The sequence below is a fragment of the Cyprinodon variegatus genome, unplaced genomic scaffold (assembly GCF_000732505.1).
Source record: "Cyprinodon variegatus isolate N-32 unplaced genomic scaffold, C_variegatus-1.0 Scaffold361, whole genome shotgun sequence".
NCBI classification, from domain to species: Eukaryota; Metazoa; Chordata; class Actinopteri; order Cyprinodontiformes; family Cyprinodontidae; genus Cyprinodon; species Cyprinodon variegatus.
In genome coordinates, this window is record NW_015150814.1 from 542,098 (window position 1) to 562,036 (window position 19,939).

General features: G+C 40.8%; 1 protein-coding gene across 3 annotated transcripts in view; it reads left to right on the forward strand.

Annotated features, from left to right (window-relative positions):
* The first annotated feature begins 543 nt into the window (after nucleotides 1-543).
* supt16h (SPT16 homolog, facilitates chromatin remodeling subunit) overlaps nucleotides 544-19,939 on the forward strand; it is a 21,267-nt gene continuing 1,871 nt past the window's right edge. Inside the window, exons 1-23 of one of the 3 annotated variants that reach the window (XM_015386263.1) lie at nucleotides 544-888; nucleotides 1,967-2,059; nucleotides 2,320-2,490; nucleotides 2,675-2,827; nucleotides 2,910-3,056; nucleotides 4,337-4,488; nucleotides 4,761-4,933; nucleotides 5,042-5,132; nucleotides 5,215-5,288; nucleotides 5,359-5,468; nucleotides 9,010-9,075; nucleotides 9,190-9,288; nucleotides 9,629-9,744; nucleotides 9,933-10,086; nucleotides 10,171-10,298; nucleotides 10,387-10,649; nucleotides 10,726-10,844; nucleotides 17,426-17,664; nucleotides 17,745-17,820; nucleotides 17,906-18,075; nucleotides 18,149-18,278; nucleotides 18,369-18,495; nucleotides 18,578-18,652. In XM_015386263.1, coding sequence (XP_015241749.1) covers nucleotides 823-888; nucleotides 1,967-2,059; nucleotides 2,320-2,490; nucleotides 2,675-2,827; nucleotides 2,910-3,056; nucleotides 4,337-4,488; nucleotides 4,761-4,933; nucleotides 5,042-5,132; nucleotides 5,215-5,288; nucleotides 5,359-5,468; nucleotides 9,010-9,075; nucleotides 9,190-9,288; nucleotides 9,629-9,744; nucleotides 9,933-10,086; nucleotides 10,171-10,298; nucleotides 10,387-10,649; nucleotides 10,726-10,844; nucleotides 17,426-17,664; nucleotides 17,745-17,820; nucleotides 17,906-18,075; nucleotides 18,149-18,278; nucleotides 18,369-18,495; nucleotides 18,578-18,652 — 2,992 coding nt within the window. In that variant the 5' untranslated portion in view covers nucleotides 544-822. Of the gene's footprint in view, nucleotides 889-1,966; nucleotides 2,060-2,319; nucleotides 2,491-2,674; nucleotides 2,828-2,909; nucleotides 3,057-4,336; nucleotides 4,489-4,760; nucleotides 4,934-5,041; nucleotides 5,133-5,214; nucleotides 5,289-5,358; nucleotides 5,469-9,009; nucleotides 9,076-9,189; nucleotides 9,289-9,628; nucleotides 9,745-9,932; nucleotides 10,087-10,170; nucleotides 10,299-10,386; nucleotides 10,650-10,725; nucleotides 10,845-13,777; nucleotides 13,844-13,957; nucleotides 14,057-14,396; nucleotides 14,513-14,700; nucleotides 14,855-14,938; nucleotides 15,067-15,154; nucleotides 15,418-15,493; nucleotides 15,613-17,425; nucleotides 17,665-17,744; nucleotides 17,821-17,905; nucleotides 18,076-18,148; nucleotides 18,279-18,368; nucleotides 18,496-18,577; nucleotides 18,653-19,939 lie in introns of all 3 variants that reach the window. The other 2 variants (XM_015386261.1, XM_015386262.1) reach the window with 2 other exon arrangements.

Consider the following 19,939-nt stretch of genomic DNA (forward strand, 5'->3'; position numbering starts at 1 on the left):
ATATATATATATATATATATATATATATATTTAGTTAAAAGACCAACTTTTGTGATTATATGTAATTTTTCATATTTTTATCTTTTATGATTTTAATACATTACTTTGAAAACATTTCAACGATTCCCCATCTTTCAGCTACGAATGAGCTGCTTGGTCAAAAACGCTAGTGCGCATCAAACTTTGTATCGCGAGATCACGTCACCCGATCGCTTTAATGATTGTGGCGGGAAAAAAATAACAAGGCGCTGTGGCGGGAAAAAAAAAAAAAAGAAAAAAAGTAGTGTGGTTTACTGATCAGAGGGGGCGCTGTTGTGCGGGCGTATTGAAATGTGCAGCAAAAACAAATAACAGAGTAACATAACGGAAAAATACTGTTTTAAGAGGCTTGTTTGTATAGAATGTATAAAACATGAATAAAAACGTTAAGTTTTAAATTACTGAGTTTAGTTAGATATTAATTTATATGATAGATGATTTTTAATATACAAAGGGGGAGGGAAGAGCCCGGCAGTGAGGGAGGGAGTGGGCTTTAAGGAGTTAATTACAAACGGGGGGAGGATTTACATCACATTACAATATACACGTTTTTTTTTTAATATATACATATATACATAAGAGAAACACTTGATTTGTTGTTGTTACATGATAGCTTGCTGAAATAGTAAGGCGGGCATCAGCATCTCTGCGTGGTGCTTGGCTCTCAGCAGGCGTGGAAAGGCAAGAAGTGCGTTTTTGTTGGTTGACACTCGCCGTCATCGTTATCCGGCCTGCAGAGAGTCGAAGCCCGGGAGCTGGAGTTCACAGAACGGGGGAATCAGCATGGCGGTAAACCTGGACAAAGAGGCCTACTACCGCCGAATTAAGAGACTCTACAGCAACTGGAAGGTGAATTTAACGGAGTTTGTGTCAAAGTCTGGGAGTCTGCTGGAGTCCCCTGTAGTAGTAAAAAAAGTGAGCTGTTGAACCGCTAAATTAGCCGCGAGTTTTCTACGCCGAGAGACAGAGCGAGAGCAGGGATGTGTTTTGTTCTCTAAAATCCAGCGGGATTCCGTAGCTACTATGTCGCCCCATCATGCGCCACAAACCCCCTAAAAACTTTCTGAAAACTGCCCTCCTTATCTGTCCGTCAGAGCGGCTAGCTGCCTCATGTTAGCATCCCCATTCTCCACGTTAGCTAGCCTGCTAGCCTAACGACTGTAATGATGTAACGGCTGCTCCCTGGATTAACACAACTATTTAAAACTGTATAAATCCACTAAATGTTTGCGTAGGCCTGTAGGATATTAAACATTAACATGAATATTCAGTTCTGGTTGGTTTACACCTGCAGTCTTATCGACATGCTAATGTTAGCTAGCTAATTAGCATCTGAATAACGTCAGCATCCTTGCTGGTTAGGAAGTAAGTCTGTGAATTTCTTGATTTAGTTTATAAAAAAGAAATTTAAGCTCTTTTTTTGTACTGGTTCTGTTTATTTTCATAACGTTACATTTGAAAAGTTAAAACCTCGTGTTTAAGTTAAATGATAATGTTTCTCACTCTTGAATGTGTTGATAAATTGAGATATTTATAATGTTGAAGTTATTAGAAAACTGCTATGTCTCCTTATTGTACATATATTCCCAGGAAATGCTGGTGATACTCCACCTGGCTGTTAATCATGAGTTTGCATAAACTACTTGAACCAATATCTGAGCACTGCCACTCAGATGGCTGAAATAATGCACTTTGCTCTGGTTTAAAAGACAAATGTCAATTTTTGGGAGAAAAAAAAATCTTCAAAATATTTTCTAAATGGTAATGAGGAAATCTGAGTTGCTCTAAACAAATTTTTATTTTTTTTTTTGTGCTTGTAGATTGTATTGACATTTGTCCTCCTAACAAGAAACCATGTAAAGGTTTATATCACCGCAGAGTTTTACTTGCTGCATTGAATAGTTTGCATCTTGGTGTGATTTTTCAGAAAGGAGAGGATGAGTTTGGTAAAGTTGATGCCATTGTGGTTTCCGTGGGAGTGGATGAGGAAATCGTGTATGCCAAGTCCACAGCCATACAGGTAAGAGACAGGAGATAAGCAACTGAGTTCTGCACACATGAACACTCCAATTTAACCATAAATTACATTTTTGTTTCAAATTTATGCCTTCTCTTATTTCCTTTTAGTTTACTTATACTTTTAAGACAATAGCTTTATTTTTGTCCATACAATTTCAGGCTTAATCAGTTTCCACAGCTAATATTGGTCTGTTTATCAGGGAAAAGTATCACGAAATCTCCTGGCTCATGTGTAGGTGTGTTTTTTTTGATTTGCTGCAGACTTGGCTGTTCGGCTATGAGCTCACCGACACAATCATGGTGTTTTGCGACACGAAAATCATCTTCCTAGCCAGCAAGAAGAAGGTGGATTTCCTCCGGCAGGTGGCTGTAACTAAAGGCAACGAGAACGCCAACGGAGTACCGCCCATCACGCTGCTCACAAGAGAAAAGGTAGACATGGTGGCACCCTTTAATCCACACATGGACGAGTCAGTGTCGGAGTGTTTTATGCTACTGGGACTTGAGACTGTTTTGAAGATGGAGGGAGAACTTTTAAACCAGAACTGTGTCCCTCTGACGTTTGAGCTTTCTCCTACATCTGTGCTGCAATTTGCTTCTTTCTTCACTTCTACAGAATGAAAGCAACAAGGCTAATTTTGACAAGATGATCGAGGCTATCAAGGGCAGCAAAGACGGAAAGACGATAGGAGTGTTCAGCAAGGACAAGTTCCCTGGGGACTACATGAAGAGCTGGAATGACACGCTCAGCGCAGAGGGGCTGACCAGAGTAAGGCGCCTTATAACACCCGGAGTCCATTCTTGAGATGTCCTGTCCTGTGTTTGATCAACGTTGGCCTTCCATTTCACAGGTGGACATCAGCGCTGTGGTTGCCTATACGATGGCGGTGAAAGAGGACGGAGAGCTCAACCTGATGAAGAAGGCAGCCGCCATCACCGGCGAGGTTTACTCAAAGTTCTTCAAGGAGCGAGTGATGGAGATCGTAGATGCAGATGAGGTAAGAAGACTTCTGGAATGAGCTGCTCTGTACGCTTTCCTTCCTGTTGGAACATTTAAAATGTATCTAGGTTTTTAAACCAAACTTGATATGATGATGTTGTATATAAAAATGGAACTGTGGCCTTTATTGTTCAGGTAATCTAACCTTGTTTAAGGTTGACAAATGTTTCACTTATTGTACTTGAAAGCTTAGATTTGTGAAGGACAAAAATCTGCAATTTCACAGCATTTAAGAGAATCTTGCAGTTTACATGCACAATTTTTGAGGTGTATGTGCTTGTTTCTAAATTGGGACTTAATTTTATTTATATTTATATATATCTATATATAATCTAATCTAATTGTGTAATTGGGTTCCCATCTACTGCAGCAGGAGCAGAACTAGGATGCATGTTGTTGTTTTAGACGGCCTTGGTATGATGTGATGAGCCACGCTTTATAAAAAAAAAAAAAAAAACTAACCACTGCTGCTAAAAAAGGTTTGCTCTTTAATGCGTTGATGTGATTCAATGTGGAAATATTTAATATTTATGAAAACGTGATTTCTGATTTTGGTGTTTCCATCCATTTTGGTGTTTTTAAATTGATTTTAAATGAAGCTCAGCTTTTGTTGAGCAGCTATGGTTTGAGATTTAGAGTAAAGAATCATGCCTTCCTAACGTTTTTTTTTGCATAAACTGTGGATGGATGGATGGTTTAAGAGATCTCACTAAAATGGGGAACAATGGATCTATAAGTATGATGGCAACTGACCCATGTAATATTAACCAACTGGTTACAGGAACTTGAAGCGGGAGCAGAGTTTTTCTATTAGCTTGACGCTATTGGAGATCTTAGATCCTGGCTTTTATAATGTGATGTTATTTGGCTAATATCCTGATATGGGTGTCATCCTCTGAGAATCGGCTCATTTAGTTTAAAATCTGTTCTACCTACAGAAAAAACACTCCATCTTTTGGTTTTATACCATAACCATCTCTGTTTGCATTCATTGCCTTCTGGACTCCAGTAATGCAGCGGGCTCTGTGCTCTCTGACCTCAGCGGTTCTCGCTCTCAATCCCGGGATGTAACCTAAGGAATCAGACCTGCCAAAAAAGACGCCCTCAGTAGAATAAAAGCTCCTGGTTGTTAATGAGAGAACAATCAGGGACCAGCTGGGAAAATGGCCTTGTTTTAACACTTCTTGCTTGGTTTTTTAATCTTACAACCTTCTCCTTATATACGAGCAGTTTGACTGAAGGTCTGTTTTTCTTTTCCTTTTTTTCTCATCTCAACAGAAAGTGCGTCACAGCAAGCTGGCCGAGTCGGTAGAGAAAGCTATAGAGGAGAAGAAGTACCTTGGTGGGGCCGATCCGTCCACAGTGGAGATGTGCTATCCTCCCATCATCCAGAGCGGAGGGAACTACAGCCTTAAGTTCAGCGTCGTCAGGTGAACAATCTCCTTAATCTTTTTTCTTCTTACAGTGAGCTTCTGCTACAGGTATCCATTGTGGCCTGTCAGCCATAAAGGATTGATTCACTGCTGCTTTTTGCTGCTTTTTAAATAACGCTTCAGCCTTTCCTGCAGGCTGGAGGACTACATAGTTGAAGTGTATCAATATTGCCACTAGATGTCGCTCAAACTGAGCAGATGAGATGCTTAAAGTTGTTTTTTCACTTCTAATCTCTGACGTTTTTAAAGACGGATTCCTTTTCTTTCAGTGATAAAAACCACATGCACTTCGGTGCCATCACCTGCGCCATGGGGATCCGCTACAAGTCGTACTGCTCCAACCTAGTGCGAACGCTCATGGTGGACCCGACCCAGGAGATGCAGGACAACTACAACTTCCTGCTGCAGGTGGAGGAGGAGCTGCTAAAGGAGCTGAAGCACGGTGGGCTCTTCAAATCCTCCTACTGAAAAAAAAAACAGATGGACATTTTGAATTGTTGGCTGATCCGGTGAGAACGAAGACGATAACTGTGCGATCTCTCCTCTGCAGGCGTGAAAATCTGTGACGCTTATAACGCCGTCATGGAGTACGTGAAGAAGGAGAAGCCGGACCTTGTAGCGAAGCTGACGAAAAACCTTGGGTAAAAGCAGCAGGGTTTTATTTTTTTCTAACTCTCGAGCTTCACACACACTCAGGCTCTGATGTCTCCGTCTCCCTCCCAGCTTCGCCATGGGCATCGAGTTCAGGGAAGGCTCTCTGGTTCTGAATGCGAAGAACCAATACAAACTGAAAAAAGGTGAGGAAGGCAGCTTTACTGTTTGGTTCGACAGCATGATGTCATGACTAACGCCTGCTGCCTCCACCAGGCATGGTGCTCAGTATCAGCCTGGGCCTCTCCGACCTGCTTAATAAAGAAGCCAAGAAGGATGAGCAGAAGTACGCTTTGTTCCTTGGCGACACCGTTCAAATTAACGAGGTAAGGGGCTTTTTTTTTTCTTTTAAATCGCTGCTCAGTTAAATCCATACTGTGACTCTTAGTGGTGAGTTTGCTGTTGACCTTCACTCACCAATTTCACCTTCAGCTGCCTGCACAGGTTTCCACAGGTGTCCCGTACTCTGAGCAGCTATTTATTTTACTGGTAGTTGCATTTAGAGAAGCACAATCTGCTATTCTCTCTTTTTATTTATTTGTATGTTTTGTTTCATGCACAATTTGGAGGTGTATGCGCTTCTTTCTTGCTAGGGGAAAAGTTTTGTTTACAGAATTTACATATGGAACTATTAGGGTATTTTTTTCTGGAATAACCCCTGTTTAATTGCTTTGCAAAAAATCTATTTTATTATTATCAAATTGCTTGAAAAGCAGTTTTTCAGCTTCATACAACCAATTGAAGGCCGCCTTATATGCCATTATTGAACCTCTATTTTTATAATCCTAATAGCATTTTCCCAAATTCTTCTCTGTTTTAAAACATAAAAAGTAATTGCATAGTTACTGTGGCTAGTAACTAGTTACTTTCACTGAGCAGTAACTGAGTTATTTTAAGTAACGTTTTCAACACTGGTCACATTTGATCAGGGAAATCCTCTGAAATAATTAAATGAACATATGACTGTTGTGAAAAAGTTTCTGCAGTTTCTGCAGGTCATTAAAAATCATTAAAAGTCACTAAATTGTTATTTTCTAAATTAAGGCCTTAAATGTGATTATCGGTGGCATTTAAAATGCTTTATTAGGGAAAAAAAAGTTTATAGAAACAATTCCTTCAGAAATATTATATCGGATATAAATGATTCTGCGTGTTTGCGCGGAACTGTTTCCGGTTGATCGTAAAGCTGTATGTTCGGAAAAGAAGTTAGAGACGTAGAAACAGCTAGAGAATGGGGAAAATCCTAATTTAACAAAAGTGGCTGGAAAACGGTAACCTGACTAAATATTTTGCATTAAAAAGTTACTCATTCCTGTATAAACCCTTGTTAAACCTCTAGGCGGTGTGGCTGGTTATAAAATAGCTAAGATATATAATAGATAAACAGATTTAGATTTTCTTCTGCAGCATATAGACGTCTCACTCCAGAGTTTCATTTCTCTCATGTTGCAGCACTTCTGGTTACTTTTATTCATAAGCATGGATCTTTGCTTTGGCTGCTAATTTCTCCTCCCTCCTGATAAATATGTGACTAGGCCTGCAACTAGTGATTATTTTGCTAATGGATTAATTTAATGGATACATTTTTTTTTAAATTAAGCAATTATTAATCAGATAGGGGAAAAGAAATTAATTTAAAGAAGATTTTTTTTCACAGACCTAAACCAGGTGAAAATGTTTGGGGGTTTTTTGTGCCTTTTTTTAATTTTCATATTACTGCTCTAAGTTGGTTGCAATTTAAGCTAAAGGAACGTTTTAGAGTCTTTCTACTCCAGTTAATAATTAATTGATTATGAAATCAGTTGATTATTATTTCAGTAATCGATTGAGGATTAATCCAATGGATTCAGCCATAAATGTGGCAAACATTAGTTAATCTGTGCTTTCTAAAGGTGCGTTTTGTTATATTTCAAATGGACTAAATCTCTGAGGCTTGGTTTTAGGGCCGAGCAATATGACCTCAAATCAATATACCGATAAATCGGGCAAATTCACCTCAATACGCATAAATGCACAATAAACACTCCTATCAGAAATAAGGTATGTGCAGAAAATGCAACTGATCTATTTATAATTTATTTATTGAATAAATCACATTACATATTACTTTCAATTAAATATTAAAGTCTTATACCCATTTAGGTTTGTACGTTGAACAATGTCTCATTGAACGGGAGAAAAATGTTTAGTCTCTTACAAGCATTTTTGCGCAAAGGTAATGGAGCTTTTGCACGTCTTAGTTTGAACTCAGCAGCGTGGCTGTGCTGTAGGTGGTGGAGGTTGGATGTGTTGCTTTGGGTAGACCTGACAGTTTTCACACAAACTTTGCATTTTATGTGCATTTGTTCTATGGCATAATTTTGATGCCATTGAACTGGGCTTTCAGTGAGAACAATGTGCATAGATTAAACTCACACACCCTCGTGCACAACGTGCTCTCGGTTTCTTCTCTGCACGCTCAGCCTCATCTGTGCTCTTGCTCGCCTCCACAGGATTAAATGGTGTCATTTTGTTTACAGCGGTGTTAGATGCTTCTTCACTGGGCTCATCCTCCATTCTCTTTGTTTACCCTTCTGACCTGTTCGCTGAGGTCACGTGAATATCGACCTGCTGCCGTGTCTTAAAGGGGAAGGAAATACCAGCCACCAGCACACAGGAAAAAAACGGCAGAATTACGTTTAATTCTTTTACCGATCTGCGAAAATTGTCACTGGTTATTGTGGTGAATGACGGTAACGGTAAAAATCTGGTCTATCATCCAGCCAGACTTGCTTTATATGAAACAAAAACTAAAGGGCTGATGGCTCTTATAAGTAATGGAGCTCAAGGAACTGCATGAGGGGAATAAAATAAAATGTAATTGTTACTTAGAGCACATTTACTGTTTCGATTAAAATCAATTTAGCGCCCAGCATTAATAAAAAGCCGTTTTTATAATTAAACGGAACAATGATGGATTTTATTTGCTTCACATTGATGAGACACACTTTAACTTTTTCTGTACAACTAAGAATCCCTTCATTGTTTTCTGGTCCAGGTTTTCACAAAGTCTTGTTTAAAGGTTTTTCGTTTTCTTCTGTGATCCTAATGCCAAAAATGAAATAACCAGTCAGAGATGCTTATAACTCTCCTTAAAGCTAGTTCCTCTCAATTTTATAGTGGTGACTTATGTTCTAGATCAGGGGTCTTCAATATTTTCTAGGCCAAGGACCCCCAAAATGATGGCGAGATGGAGCGGGGACCCCTAATTATGTATGAAGTTGACTATAGGACCAGTTTGATATAACACACTCTATTACAGATGGAGTCATGTAATGAAAATAATTTCACTCTGGGATTATTAAAGTATTTCTGAATCCTGGTTTATGGGACAGATGTTGTAAATCAAACGGTGCCCAGCTTGAAATAGCTCCTGTGTTCTCAGTCATCCAACATTCTTCCTCTGTTCCAATTTGCATGTTTTCAAAACAAAAACAAGACTTTATTGGGCTACTGTATAAAGCCTCGAACTCACTGCTATTCCTGACATTTTAAATTGAAAAAAAAACTTCCTGGTTGGGAAGTGAAAAGTCTTCAAACTAGGATACCAAGTCCAGTGGATTGTTTTTAATTTTTTTGGAATCACTGAAAGACATCTTCTGCCTCCATTTATCTGTTTACTTCAATGGGTTGATTTCATCTTAATGTTTATTTAAAGACATTTCAATTAGTGGAAAAAATTGCAGGAGGGAATATAAAAAAAGTAATCAACCAAAACTTTCGTGACCCCCATGCAGTACCTCCCTCGACCCCCCTGTTGAAGACCTCCACTCTAGATTGTATATTTTGTATATTGTTGAGTGAATTCCTGAATGTTTAATCCAACAGGAAGAAGCCGCCACGGTGCTCACTCCTGTCAAGAAAAAGATCAAGAACGTGGCCATCTTCTTAAAGGCAGGTGTTGTTTTTCCTTTCTTCACTAATTGATCAAAACCGGTGGTACAGTGAGCTAAAACCCAGCAGAACCAGTAGACTAATCGACGTTTTTCTTTTGTTTTTTTCTTTCAGAACGACGATGAAGAAGACGAGGAAGAAGAAGGCGATGACGCAGAGGAGCTGCTGGGGAAAGGAGCTCGGAGCGCCGCTCTGCTGGCGGACAGAACCAGAGTAAGTTTGGACCTCTGTGCTCCTCTACAGCTGTTTTCTCTGTCCTGGTGCCGTTCACTACTAAGTGTGTGAATGTCTCTGTACTCTATCAGCTACTTGGGAAGGTAAGCATTCATTGTTCTTCCTAAAATCTCATCGGCTCAGATTCAGTGCTGATGGGAACGACTCATTTTGATACTTTTTACTTATTGTTTTTTTTCTTTTTCTTGTGTTTTCTATCGTCTTTTTCACCATCGAACTCGATACAAGTCCGTTTTCTGCATGTATGTGTGTTGATCGTCTTAGAAGGAGACACACTTTCTGTTTGGTGACCGTTTGTCTTCCTCAAACCAAATTGTAGAACGAGATGACGGCTGAGGAGAAGCGGCGCGCTCACCAGAAGGAGCTGGCCAACAACCTGAACGAGGAGGCCAGGCGGCGTCTGACGGAGCAGAAAGGAGAGCAGCACATCCAGAAGTAAGTGTTGGCCTCTCTAAGAGGTCAAGGTCACCTTCACGCCCTGAAGAAGTGTTCATACCTTCCCTCTCGGGGCTTAATTTGGTCTAATTTAAGTTATTTGCCACAAAGAGCGACGATGTGCTTCATTTTGAACCCCTGCCTGCAGAAGAAGCTCTGATCTGAATCCGTCCTGGTTTCCCCCACAGGGCCAGAAAATCAAACGTGTCTTACAAGAACACTTCCCAGATGCCTAAAGAAAAGGAAATCAGGGAAATGAAGATTTACATCGACAAGAAATACGAGACCGTTATCATGCCCGTTTTCGGCATCGCCACGCCGTTTCACATCGCAACCATCAAGGTAACGCTGCTCCGCCAAACGGGGAAACGGTTCGTCTAAAACATTTGATCCCTTTTAATCAGCCGTGTGTTGTTGGTGTGTCAGAACATTAGCATGTCTGTAGAGGGAGACTACACCTACCTGAGAATCAACTTCTACGTTCCTGGAAGCTCTCTGGGACGACAGGAGGGAAACATTTTCCCCAATCCTGACGCCACCTTTGTTAAAGAAATGTGAGTATTTCCTCAGTTTCAGATTGTTTAAGTCAGGATTAAAGCCCAGTTTCTCTCCATTTGTTAAACTTCCTCCTGCTTCCTGTAGCACGTACCGAGCGTCCAACCTGAAGGCTCCCGGCGAATTGTCGGTGCCGTCCACCAACCTCCAGAACGCCTTCCGCATCATCAAGGAGGTCCAGAAGCGCTACAAGACACGAGAAGCGGAGGAGAAGGAGAAGGAGGGCATCGTGAAGCAGGACTCGCTGGTGATCAACCTGAACCGAAGCAACCCCAAACTCAAAGACCTCTACATCAGACCCAACATCGCGCAGAAGAGGATGCAGGGCTCCTTAGAGGCGCACACTAACGGTGGGAGAGGGCGCGATGAAGTAGAGGCAGACGGAAGCGGGGCGAAGCGATGCTGACTCGTCTCGTCTCTCTGCAGGTTTCCGATTCACGTCGGTTCGTGGAGATAAAGTGGACATTCTGTACAACAACATTAAACACGCCATCTTCCAGCCGTGCGACGGCGAGATGATCATTGTTCTACACTTCCACCTGAAGGTAAGCTGCTCTGCTATGGCAGGAAGGCTGGGAACGCCTGCCAGGTGTCTTTTCTTTCATTAAAAAAAACAAATTTTACACACAAATAACATTTATGGTTAAAAGTGAGAAAATACTTAAAATTGAACAAGTGAGCAGCTCTAGGAAGGTANGGAAAAAAAAGTTTATAGAAACAATTCCTTCAGAAATATTATATCGGATATAAATGATTCTGCGTGTTTGCGCGGAACTGTTTCCGGTTGATCGTAAAGCTGTATGTTCTGAAAAGAAGTTAGAGACGTAGAAACAGCTAGAGAATGGGGGAAAATCCTAATTTAACAAAAGTGGCTGGAAAACGGTAACCTGACTAAATATTTTGCATTAAAAAGTTACTCATTCCTGTATAAACCCTTGTTAAACCTCTAGGCGGTGTGGCTGGTTATAAAATAGCTAAGATATATAATAGATAAACAGATTTAGATTTTCTTCTGCAGCATATAGACGTCTCACTCCAGAGTTTCATTTCTCTCATGTTGCAGCACTTCTGGTTACTTTTATTCATAAGCATGGATCTTTGCTTTGGCTGCTAATTTCTCCTCCCTCCTGATAAATATGTGACTAGGCCTGCAACTAGTGATTATTTTGCTAATGGATTAATTTAATGGATACATTTTTTTTTAAATTAAGCAATTATTAATCAGATAGGGGAAAAGAAATTAATTTAAAGAAGATTTTTTTTCACAGACCTAAACCAGGTGAAAATGTTTGGGGGTTTTTTGTGCCTTTTTTTAATTTTCATATTACTGCTCTAAGTTGGTTGCAATTTAAGCTAAAGGAACGTTTTAGAGTCTTTCTACTCCAGTTAATAATTAATTGATTATGAAATCAGTTGATTATTATTTCAGTAATCGATTGAGGATTAATCCAATGGATTCAGCCATAAATGTGGCAAACATTAGTTAATCTGTGCTTTCTAAAGGTGCGTTTTGTTATATTTCAAATGGACTAAATCTCTGAGGCTTGGTTTTAGGGCCGAGCAATATGACCTCAAATCAATATACCGATAAATCGGGCAAATTCACCTCAATACGCATAAATGCACAATAAACACTCCTATCAGAAATAAGGTATGTGCAGAAAATGCAACTGATCTATTTATAATTTATTTATTGAATAAATCACATAACATATTACTTTCAATTAAATATTAAAGTCTTATACCCATTTAGGTTTGTACGTTGAACAATGTCTCATTGAACGGGAGAAAAATGTTTAGTCTCTTACAAGCATTTTTGCGCAAAGGTAATGGAGCTTTTGCACGTCTTAGTTTGAACTCAGCAGCGTGGCTGTGCTGTAGGTGGTGGAGGTTGGATGTGTTGCTTTGGGTAGACCTGACAGTTTTCACACAAACTTTGCATTTTATGTGCATTTGTTCTATGGCATAATTTTGATGCCATTGAACTGGGCTTTCAGTGAGAACAATGTGCATAGATTAAACTCACACACCCTCGTGCACAACGTGCTCTCGGTTTCTTCTCTGCACGCTCAGCCTCATCTGTGCTCTTGCTCGCCTCCACAGGATTAAATGGTGTCATTTTGTTTACAGCGGTGTTAGATGCTTCTTCACTGGGCTCATCCTCCATTCTCTTTGTTTACCCTTCTGACCTGTTCGCTGAGGTCACGTGAATATCGACCTGCTGCCGTGTCTTAAAGGGGAAGGAAATACCAGCCACCAGCACACAGGAAAAAAACGGCAGAATTACGTTTAATTCTTTTACCGATCTGCGAAAATTGTCACTGGTTATTGTGGTGAATGACGGTAACGGTAAAAATCTGGTCTATCATCCAGCCAGACTTGCTTTATATGAAACAAAAACTAAAGGGCTGATGGCTCTTATAAGTAATGGAGCTCAAGGAACTGCATGAGGGGAATAAAATAAAATGTAATTGTTACTTAGAGCACATTTACTGTTTCGATTAAAATCAATTTAGCGCCCAGCATTAATAAAAAGCCGTTTTTATAATTAAACGGAACAATGATGGATTTTATTTGCTTCACATTGATGAGACACACTTTAACTTTTTCTGTACAACTAAGAATCCCTTCATTGTTTTCTGGTCCAGGTTTTCACAAAGTCTTGTTTAAAGGTTTTTCGTTTTCTTCTGTGGTCCTAATGCCAAAAATGAAATAACCAGTCAGAGATGCTTATAACTCTCCTTAAAGCTAGTTCCTCTCAATTTTATAGTGGTGACTTATGTTCTAGATCAGGGGTCTTCAATATTTTCTAGGCCAAGGACCCCCAAAATGATGGCGAGATGGAGCGGGGACCCCTAATTATGTATGAAGTTGACTATAGGACCAGTTTGATATAACACACTCTATTACAGATGGAGTCATGTAATGAAAATAATTTCACTCTGGGATTATTAAAGTATTTCTGAATCCTGGTTTATGGGACAGATGTTGTAAATCAAACGGTGCCCAGCTTGAAATAGCTCCTGTGTTCTCAGTCATCCAACATTCTTCCTCTGTTCCAATTTGCATGTTTTCAAAACAAAAACAAGACTTTATTGGGCTACTGTATAAAGCCTCGAACTCACTGCTATTCCTGACATTTTAAATTGAAAAAAAAACTTCCTGGTTGGGAAGTGAAAAGTCTTCAAACTAGGATACCAAGTCCAGTGGATTGTTTTTAATTTTTTTGGAATCACTGAAAGACATCTTCTGCCTCCATTTATCTGTTTACTTCAATGGGTTGATTTCATCTTAATGTTTATTTAAAGACATTTCAATTAGTGGAAAAAATTGCAGGAGGGAATATAAAAAAAGTAATCAACCAAAACTTTCGTGACCCCCATGCAGTACCTCCCTCGACCCCCCTGTTGAAGACCTCCACTCTAGATTGTATATTTTGTATATTGTTGAGTGAATTCCTGAATGTTTAATCCAACAGGAAGAAGCCGCCACGGTGCTCACTCCTGTCAAGAAAAAGATCAAGAACGTGGCCATCTTCTTAAAGGCAGGTGTTGTTTTTCCTTTCTTCACTAATTGATCAAAACCGGTGGTACAGTGAGCTAAAACCCAGCAGAACCAGTAGACTAATCGACGTTTTTCTTTTGTTTTTTTCTTTCAGAACGACGATGAAGAAGACGAGGAAGAAGAAGGCGATGACGCCGAGGAGCTGCTGGGGAAAGGAGCTCGGAGCGCCGCTCTGCTGGCGGACAGAACCAGAGTAAGTTTGGACCTCTGTGCTCCTCTACAGCTGTTTTCTCTGTCCTGGTGCCGTTCACTACTAAGTGTGTGAATGTCTCTGTACTCTATCAGCTACTTGGGAAGGTAAGCATTCATTGTTCTTCCTAAAATCTCATCGGCTCAGATTCAGTGCTGATGGGAACGACTCATTTTGATACTTTTTACTTATTGTTTTTTTTCTTTTTCTTGTGTTTTCTATCGTCTTTTTCACCATCGAACTCGATACAAGTCCGTTTTCTGCATGTATGTGTGTTGATCGTCTTAGAAGGAGACACGCTTTCTGTTTGGTGACCGTTTGTCTTCCTCAAACCAAATTGTAGAACGAGATGACGGCTGAGGAGAAGCGGCGCGCTCACCAGAAGGAGCTGGCCAACAACCTGAACGAGGAGGCCAGGCGGCGTCTGACGGAGCAGAAAGGAGAGCAGCACATCCAGAAGTAAGTGTTGGCCTCTCTAAGAGGTCAAGGTCACCTTCACGCCCTGAAGAAGTGTTCATACCTTCCCTCTCGGGGCTTAATTTGGTCTAATTTAAGTTATTTGCCACAAAGAGCGACGATGTGCTTCATTTTGAACCCCTGCCTGCAGAAGAAGCTCTGATCTGAATCCGTCCTGGTTTCCCCCACAGGGCCAGAAAATCAAACGTGTCTTACAAGAACACTTCCCAGATGCCTAAAGAAAAGGAAATCAGGGAAATGAAGATTTACATCGACAAGAAATACGAGACCGTTATCATGCCCGTTTTCGGCATCGCCACGCCGTTTCACATCGCAACCATCAAGGTAACGCTGCTCCGCCAAACGGGGAAACGGTTCGTCTAAAACATTTGATCCCTTTTAATCAGCCGTGTGTTGTTGGTGTGTCAGAACATTAGCATGTCTGTAGAGGGAGACTACACCTACCTGAGAATCAACTTCTACGTTCCTGGAAGCTCTCTGGGACGACAGGAGGGAAACATTTTCCCCAATCCTGACGCCACCTTTGTTAAAGAAATGTGAGTATTTCCTCAGTTTCAGATTGTTTAAGTCAGGATTAAAGCCCAGTTTCTCTCCATTTGTTAAACTTCCTCCTGCTTCCTGTAGCACGTACCGAGCGTCCAACCTGAAGGCTCCCGGCGAATTGTCGGTGCCGTCCACCAACCTCCAGAACGCCTTCCGCATCATCAAGGAGGTCCAGAAGCGCTACAAGACACGAGAAGCGGAGGAGAAGGAGAAGGAGGGCATCGTGAAGCAGGACTCGCTGGTGATCAACCTGAACCGAAGCAACCCCAAACTCAAAGACCTCTACATCAGACCCAACATCGCGCAGAAGAGGATGCAGGGCTCCTTAGAGGCGCACACTAACGGTGGGAGAGGGCGCGATGAAGTAGAGGCAGACGGAAGCGGGGCGAAGCGATGCTGACTCGTCTCGTCTCTCTGCAGGTTTCCGATTCACGTCGGTTCGTGGAGATAAAGTGGACATTCTGTACAACAACATTAAACACGCCATCTTCCAGCCGTGCGACGGCGAGATGATCATTGTTCTACACTTCCACCTGAAGGTAAGCTGCTCTGCTATGGCAGGAAGGCTGGGAACGCCTGCCAGGTGTCTTTTCTTTCATTAAAAAAACACAAATTTTACATACAAATAACATTTATGGTTAAAAGTGAGAAAATACTTAAAATTGAACAAGTGAGCAGCTCTAGGAAGGTATCTATGGAAAGCTGTTTGATTCAAAATCAAATGAATAAAAGCTCTCCAGGGATTAAAGTATTCTGGCTGGATTTCCAGCTCATAGCGAAGACGGGCAATCGCTACGAGGATGACCAGACCGTCTCCGTTCTGATGAAGGGCAAATGGTATTACTGTTATTATGGTAGAAAGAGTTCACAGAAACAGCTGTTAACGTATAGACGAAGAGCAGAGGAGTGCACCCGTTTTAAAACAGACGTGGAAGTTCGTATCACAGCCAGCTGGACGCAGCTATCCTGTGTTACTCTGAAATCCCACATCCTCCATCCCACATATTAAAAAAATCCCCATCAGCATCCAGCATGTGTGCAGCTTCTGTCCAAATATTTTCTTTATTTTTGTGGATTTTTATAACAGGGACAACTAGGATCATATATTTGTTACATTTACATCCTATCAAAATAATAACGACGTAATTAAAACAAAAAGCACAGCTGTATCTATGTACACATGAATAGAAAATAGATTTATGATTGTAAAACATATATTCCTGTTAGGTTTTACTATATACTATATACTATTTACTATAACTTTATCAAAGGACAGATACATTTTTTGCTGGCCCTGAGAGCTTATCTTTCATTCATCTATACGTGTAATAACGAAAACATGTATTTTTGGTGCGGCTACTTCAAGCTACTTATGAGAATGATCCACATTTATAGATGTGTTTTAATGGTTTTAATTTAATCTGAATATAAAAATCTAATGTAACTTTTGTAATAGTGACATAGATTATAATCCAGGCTGCTGGAGGCCACCCAATGCACTGCAGCTGTCCAGAATACAATATGGACGCCCTTTCATTTTATAGTTATCATTGTTGGGAAAAAATTATTTTTTTTCAATTTATATTTATATATATAAAAAGTTTCATTTTAATTATTTGGAATGGAAAAAGAGGAAAATTCCCACAGACGCAAACATAACACAATGTTATATTTTTCACAAGGGAAGAAGAGAGAGAGGACTAAATGTCACTAATAAACATTATCAAGTGATTAATATTATTTATCTTAGGCAATGGAAGAAGCACATTCCACATTCAATGCACTTGATTTTTGTTTAAAAATGGATAAATATGTAAAAATGGATAGAAACATCACTGTCCCCATTTCCTATTTTAATTTTCATAAAATGTATTTTTATCTATGGCCTGAAAATGTCCTCAGATTAGATTGCAGAAATCTGGGTTAAAAAAAATCAATAGAAAATAAATTTACTGAACAGACAGACCCATATATAAATGTGTGTGTTTTTATATATATATATATATATATATATATATATATATATATATATAATTTCTGCAGAGCCTCTGTTTCACATTCTAGGTGCTTACCACTTCAAACCGAGTCAAGTAGCTTAACAAAAGCAATATATATAATGAGTCACATGTGAAAATCTCTTGACCTAATGTAGCCTGTTAGCTGATGCTAGTTAGCTGGTGCTGCAGTTTCTTCAGACTGGGGGAAATTTTAACTCCTTTTTTATTTATTCCACAAACTCTGACTAGAGTGTGAAAGCTCCGCCCCTTTTTTAAATATTGGAACGTGTCAGCTGTGAGGGGGAAAAAACGGTTAGAAATCATTGAATGAATGTCCTCTCTGCTTTCCTTCCAGAACGCCATCATGTTTGGTAAGAGGCGCCACACAGACGTACAGTTCTACACCGAGGTGGGCGAGATCACCACAGACCTGGGCAAACACCAACACATGCACGACAGAGACGACCTGTACGCCGAGCAGATGGAGCGAGAGATGAGGCACAAGCTCAAGTCTGCGTTCAAGAACTTCATCGAGAAGGTGGAGACGCTGACCAAGGAGGAGCTGGAGTTCGAGGTGCCCTTCAGGGACCTCGGGTGAGTAAACCAGGATCTGAGGCAGGAAGGAGCTCCAAAGGTCAACCAGCGAGGTTTATTAACTGGGGTTCTGTCCTCAGGTTCCAGGGTGCCCCCTACAGGAGTACCTGCTTATTACAACCGACATCCGGCTCCCTCATTAACGTAACTGAATGGGTGAGAAAACTGAAACTTCCTCTTACAAAAATAAATATTTCAATTTCTTTTAAAATAAGTCTAATTATTTCCTGACTGTTTTCAGCCGCCATTCGTTGTGACTTTGGACGAGGTGGAGTTGGTTCATTTTGAGCGCGTTCAGTTCCACCTGAAGAACTTCGACGTTGTCATCGTCTACAAGGACTACAGCAAAAAGGTCACCATGATCAACGCAGTGCCTGTGAACTCCCTGGACCCCATCAAGGAGTGGCTAAAGTACGGCGCCGTGCAGACCTGAGGACCTCTATTATTCCTCTGTTGGTTTTCTAACCCTTCTCTTGTTTCTCAGCTCTTGTGACATCAAATACACAGAAGGAGTGCAGTCTTTGAACTGGACCAAGATCATGAAGACCATCGTCGATGATCCTGAGGGTTTCTTCGAGCAGGGAGGCTGGTCGTTCTTGGACCCAGAGAGCGAGGTGAGGTTTTAGTCACATTCATTTTTTATTGTTTTAAAAAAGTTAGAAAGTTTAACTGATTTCTTTAATGCATCTCGCTGCTCTCTTCAGGGAAGCGGAGCAGAGGAGGATTCAGAGTCGGAGATGGAGGATGAAACGTTTAACCCATCTGCAGACGAAGAGGAGGAGGAGGAAGAAGACAGTGATGAAGACTACAGCTCAGAGACAGAGGACTCTGGTTAATATCCCAGCTTTAAATGCTGAACATTGTAGCTCAGAGCCGTGGTGCAGAGCTGATGGTTCTTCCTGTCTGTGTGCAGATTACAGCGCCTCGCTGGGCAGCGAGGAGGAGAGCGGCAAAGACTGGGACGAGCTGGAGGAGGAGGCCAGGAAAGGTCTGTGTCTGTTTGCATGAGGATTAGTATCAACCTGACTTCCTGCGCTCTAATGGCTGCAAAGATCTAAAGCATTTGGATTTTTACAGCTTCTCTTCAAACTGCTGGGAAATCACATTTGTTTTCCAAATGAAGTCTTAGCTGATGCTAATTGCAGATGTCCGGCGAACTCAGCCTGGTTTTCACCTAGGCTGACCCGGTTAGAGCGTGAAAAATGTGATTCAGTTCCACATTTTTTTGGTTGGACTCTGAAACTGAAAAAACTTTTTTTTTTTTCTCCAGAATTGTAGATCAAATCTTTGCAAAAAGTTTGGTGTCTTCTTAGATGAGTTTCTGCTTCCACACCTGAATCAATTGGCTAAATTACCTCCTCAGCATTCAGTCAGGTTCTCAGGTGGGTTGAAGTAGAGATGCATCTAAAAAATTCAGGAACCCAGAGCTGGAGGACCCTGGTCTAGATGCTCATCACCCCGCTGTGATGCTGAAACAGTCAAAGTGATTAACGTAGCTTAATGAAAGCATCATATCTTAAAGGTATAGTGGAGGATGTACTTTTTCCGGGCGGATCATCAAAATAAGTGGTCCTCCTAATTGTCAATCATTCTGGGGATATGTTTGCGTAAAGCCGTCGCCCTCTTCCCCAGGTTGCTATCTTACCGGCGGTGAGTCTGACATAGTGGTGAAACTGCAAATCTTCTTTAGGAAAGCAAGCTTGCATGAGCGATGCAAACGGCGACTTTTAAACAGGGTGTGCACATTAGAAACAGGCTTGTGCACGCTCCTGCACACATTCAATAGGCGTTCCCTCTCAGGAGCGGGAGCAGAGTTGTGCTTTTTCTTTAGAGGAGAGGGCGGGTCTTTTAAAAAAGTTCATGAAAATCTTACAAACTACCTGTGAGGTGAACTGTCATGAGGAGCATACATAACCAGCACGCCGCGGAGAAAGATGAGAAGTTGATCGAGGCGACGTGTGTCCGATTTTTGTAGACAACATATTGTTAAAGTGGAACATCTATAATTGGAAGTGGGACTCTATTTGTTGCAGCAAAAACACAGTAAAAACGTATTTAGAAATTTTTCGAAGTAGGAAGACGGAATTATGTGGGATTTTCCAAAAACGTAATGAAGAATTCTGGAGGTAGCATCCTGATATCATCAATGCCTTTGGCAAAATTCGAATGAGTGATTTTTAAGTATATATCTCTCACAGCAGGGTTCCCGCGGGTCCTTAAAAAGTCTTAAAAGGCATTGAATTCTTCAAAATAAAACTATGGCCTTAATTGGTAT